This window comes from Scylla paramamosain, chromosome 43 (genome assembly GCF_035594125.1).
Source record: "Scylla paramamosain isolate STU-SP2022 chromosome 43, ASM3559412v1, whole genome shotgun sequence".
NCBI lineage: Eukaryota > Metazoa > Arthropoda > Malacostraca > Decapoda > Portunidae > Scylla > Scylla paramamosain.
This window is the reverse complement of record NC_087193.1, coordinates 8,939,784-8,944,783: the sequence shown is the minus strand read 5'-3', so window position 1 is coordinate 8,944,783 and position 5,000 is coordinate 8,939,784. Positions and strand designations below refer to the sequence as shown.

The 5,000-nt window shown below is 43.8% G+C and overlaps 1 protein-coding gene across 1 annotated transcript in view; it reads right to left on the bottom strand.

The window, feature by feature from the left end:
- The window catches only part of LOC135093585 (uncharacterized), a 136,799-nt gene that overhangs the window by 66,763 nt on the left and 65,036 nt on the right, over positions 1-5,000 (bottom strand). Inside the window, exons 9-10 of the mRNA XM_063992977.1 lie at positions 4,322-4,470; positions 528-693 (exon numbers count right to left, since the gene is read on the bottom strand). Coding sequence (XP_063849047.1) covers positions 528-693; positions 4,322-4,470 — 315 coding nt within the window. The remainder of the gene's footprint in view (positions 1-527; positions 694-4,321; positions 4,471-5,000) is intronic.

Below are 5,000 nucleotides of genomic sequence, written 5' to 3'. Positions count from 1 at the left end.
ATGAGAAATACACTGATGAAATGTGTAGGAGTGAGAGTTAGTGACGCAATGCATGTGACGTGTATTAGTGACGCACGGGTGAAAAGAGAAGAGAGGGAGAAGAAGTGAATGACGTGACTTGGTAACTTATTGAGCGGCAGGCCTTACGTCACCGGGTCGTGGCGCTAAGTGGCCGGCAAGCCCTGAGTAATCACCGAAGGTTTAGTTGTGCACGCCGTCACCGTTTTCTTGGCTACTACACGGCCTTGAGAGACTCGCGTGCAGAGGTTAGGGTTTCAGGACGGTTAATAATTCATATTTGCCCGTGCACTGATAGCAGAAAGATATGCAGGACAGACACAGCCGCGTGGGGCACTAGCCCTGCCACCAAATTCCTCCTGACTAGACGAGCAGAGCCAGAGGCAGCTGATCAATGCTCTTGACCCGCCACTCACAGGGCAGACAGGTGGCCTTCCCCTCACTCTCACTCTCACTATCACCCCGACCCTCTCACTCTCTTCCTTCCTGAAGAACCCTCGAACACTCACAATTGACGACGAGGAGGGCGGAGCTGCGGTGGCCCCCGGGCGGGTGGCGGTGTGACGCTCGCATCAGCATCTCGTTGTACGCGGAGCACTGCAGGGGTGCCCCATCGTGGCCCGGCTCCGGCGTGAAGCTCACCATGGACACGCTGCGGTTGCCGTCGTCAGACACCTGAGGGAGGCAGAGGAGGTGGGCGCTGTGAAATGAGGAGGCAAGATCAAATATTTCAGTCTCTACTACTCAGCCTACAGTGAAAGGATCTTTCCGTCACAAATTGAGGGCTGTAGTTGTGTGTGTGAAGGAAAATCCTTTGATGGCACGTGAAGTCTGCCAAGGATATTACTTTCCATTTCTGCTTCTCTTTATAAATCCCCTTTGGAAAATATAAGGCCGACTACCTGCCTCACAACACCCTACAGGAGTCGTAGGCCTGCTGACACCGCCTGAGTGCGCCCAGAAAGATTTAAAATTATTGTGGCTGAAAATATGTCTCGGTACTGGTCGTGAAAAGATGTGAAATAGATGTCCTGGAAATGTTCCAGGAAGTCGTACATTTTATTCCACGTTTCTTAAGAGAAGTAATGAAAAGATGTTTATAAACGAGGAGGTGAGGCGAGGAAAATCATTGAAAAAAAAAATGTTCTCTTTTGGTGTCGTTCGCCAGGGCCCGAGAAATAAAACTCCTAACAGGCGACGCAATACGCACTGAGTTTTATCATTAATATTTAAATAGAAATAAATGTGCTGCCTTGCAAATGAATCTGGATGTAATTATTGAGTGATTACTGCAATTATTTTCCCCGCCACCCTTCACCCATCCTCCCTTAGTGCTGCTCGCAGAGGAAGGAAATGACGGATACGAAATTATGCAACGGAAGAAGAAGCAAACAGATAAGGAAGAAATGGATTATGTAAGAGGAACATTAACAGAAACAACGAAAGAAAAGAAAAGAAAGGAAAAATAACATTTGGAAGTGTCAATAACGGAAGAGAAGACGATATGTTTAGAGAAAATCGGAAAGGAAAAAATATCAGACCTGAGAATTTTTCCTCGCAAGTAATCACACACACACACACACACACACACACACACACACACACACACACACACACACACACACACACACACACACACACACACACACAGAGAGAGAGAGAGAGAGAGAGAGAGAGAGAGAGAGAGAGAGAGAGAGAGAGAGAGAGAGAGAGAGAGAGAGAGAGAGAGAGAGAGATGGGGGCGATGTCATTATTGCCGAAGTCACGCAAACACCAGTATGGATCCCAAGCAACAATGGCTATTTATTAAGCACTCCGGGGGCTGTGTGTGTGTGTGTGTGTGTGTGTGTGTGTGTGTGTGTGTGTGTGTGTGTGTGTGTGTGTGTGTGTGTGTGTGTGTGTGTGCGTGCGTGCGTGCGTGCGTGCGTGCGTGCGTGCATTTACGTTTGCCTGCTTCACGCACACACCATTCCTTACGTGTTTACCGAGCGGAGAGAGAGAGAGAGAGAGAGAGAGAGAGAGAGAGAGAGAGAGAGAGAGAGAGAGAGAGAGAGAGAGAGTTCATGAAGACAGAAAAGTTGGGTGTATAAAAGTTTGAATCGTGTCAGCAGGTAGTTAGAAAACGGAGGACGCCTTCTGATAGGAGGAGCAAAAGAAAACGAAGAAAAGGGGAAAAGAAATGTAGGTCAGGAAAAAGAGGAAACGAAATGGGGGAAAATTGGTAAAAGGAGATGAATGAAAGAGAAGAGAAAGACGAGGAGAAGAAGGAGGAGGAGGAAGAGGCCATTGTGGTAATAATGGTAAGAGATAGGTACAAAGGAGGGAAATAAATAGAATCAAACTAAAATATGGAAAGGAGGCTGCAAAAGAAGGATGAAAAGGAGGAGGAGGAGGAGGAGGAGGAGGAGGAGGAGGAGGAGGAAGATTTCTTAGTGATAGTAATGGAATGAAGGGAACAAAGGGAGGAGGAAAGTAACTGGAATCAGACAATAATGAGAAAGGAGGTGAGAGAAGGAGGAAGAAATAGAGGAGAAGGAGAAAAGGAAGGAGGAGGAGGAATGTCATAGTGATGGTAATAAGGAATGAGTCGATAAAAGACAGAGAAACGGATTAAACTAAAATAGAGAAGGAGGAAGAAGAGAAAGAAGAATAGGCAGAAGATGTGATGACAGAAGTAGCAATGAAGAAGGAAAGGGATAAAGGAATAGAGAAAAACAGGGAAAGGAAGTACGAGTAGGAGAAGAAAGAGATGGAAGAAAAGAAGGAAAAATAGGCAGATGTGATAACAGTAACAGTGGAGAAGGAAAAGGATAAAAGCATAGAGAAAATTAGAGAAAGGAGATGGAGGAGGAGGAGGAGGAGGAGGAAAAGGAGAACCATACAGCTTAGGAAACACTAAATGGATGAAAAACCTGCAATCCTTTCCTCGCGTGGTAAGACAAGGAAGGAGAATGGAATGAAATCGTAGACAGCTTGGAGTGCAAGTTGCCTTCATTTATTTGATTATTGCCATCTGTTAGTGCAAATTGAATGGCGGTGGGGTGAAGACAGCTCCCGTCCACATTGCTACAAACAGGAAATGTATGAAGGCGAGGTGAACCCAACGCAGGTACTGGAATAATAGCTGACAAAGGATAATAGAATGCCGAGAGCTGATTGGTTTATTGTACTGGGCTTAAAGATAACGGAAATGAAATAGAACTGGATAACCTATAAAGATTAATGAGTTAAACATCGGATAAGCGGAATGTTATATGAAGGAAAAGTGAGTGAAGAGAAAAATTACAATGCAGGATTGCTAATAATTGGTAAGTAAATTACGGGAATATCTAAATTGTTGGTACCTATTACAATGACCGATTGAAATTTGATAGGCCTAATTTACCGTAAAGAAAAGTAAAAGTTAATTATTAAAAAAAAAAAACTTGGCTATGTTTAATTACAATGAAAATGAATATATAATAAAAATGTAATAGAAAGTTAGATTAGATGTTTGTTCATTTATTTGTACCAGAAGACTAGAATGTTAGCAATGGAGAGATGGTTGAAGATTGTGATTGGTAAGCCTTTCACTGCAACTTAGCACACCTTTCATTAATCACAAACCTTTATGAAATGTTTCGTTTTGTCCTGCAGCCACTGGTAAATAATGATATGTCTGTTAAATAAAACTTGATAATTTAAATCCACTTCTTTTTTCTGTTAAATAAAACTTGATAATTTAAATACACTTCTTTTTTCAGTTCATATCATTGATTGTGCTCTTAATGTTGTGGTTCGTTGTGTACCGCAGTGAAAGGGTTTAAAACATAATATAAACATAAGAAAATAAGGGAAACTGCAAGAAGTCATCAGGAATATACGTGACCAGTCCCTATATGAAACATGTCTGCGCCTTCCCATTTGTCATCACCGTCCATAAATTTCTTTAATTTTTCAAAGCTCCCTAATGACTCCGCACTAACAACCTGATTGCTGATTCCGTTCCATTCATCCACCACTCTATATGAAAAAAGTTTCTTCCTATCTCTTTTTTAAATATAACTTTTTTTTTTTTCAAGCATGAACCAATTATTTCATGTTCTATCCTGATAACTAACAACCTCATCTACCACTCTATTTAAGAACCAGTCATCTACCGCTCTATTTAAGAACCAGTGCCTTCCTAGTTATCTACCACTCTAAGAACCAGTGCTTTCCTATCTCTATAAGTTTTTATTTGAAGCTTGAACCCATTATTTTTTGTTTCATCCTGATAACTTTGCCTGAGAATTTTTGATACTCTTTGTTACACTCAGCTCACCCAAGGCTTGGCGGAGGGCAGGATGATCTCGTTGAGCATCCAGGTGATGTGAGGCTCAGGGTTCGAACCCCACACGGTGCACTTGACTTCAGCAGGCGTCCCAGCGGAGAGCACAGGCACGTCCTCCATCTCCACGATCAGCACGTCCACTGCGGGCGACACACACACACACACACACACACACACACACACACACACACACACACACACACACACACACACACACACACACACACACACACACACACACACACACACACACACACACACACACACACACACACACACACACACACACACACACACACACACACACACACACACACACACACACACACACACACACACACACACACACACACACACACACACACACACACACACACACACACACACACACACACACACACACACACACACACACACACACACACACACACACACACACACACACACACACACACACACACACACACACACACACACACACACACACACACACACACACACACACACACACACACACACACACACACACACACACACACACACACACACACACACACACACACACACACACACACACACACACACACACACACACACACACACACACACACACACACACACACACACACACACACACACACACACACACACACACACACACACACACACA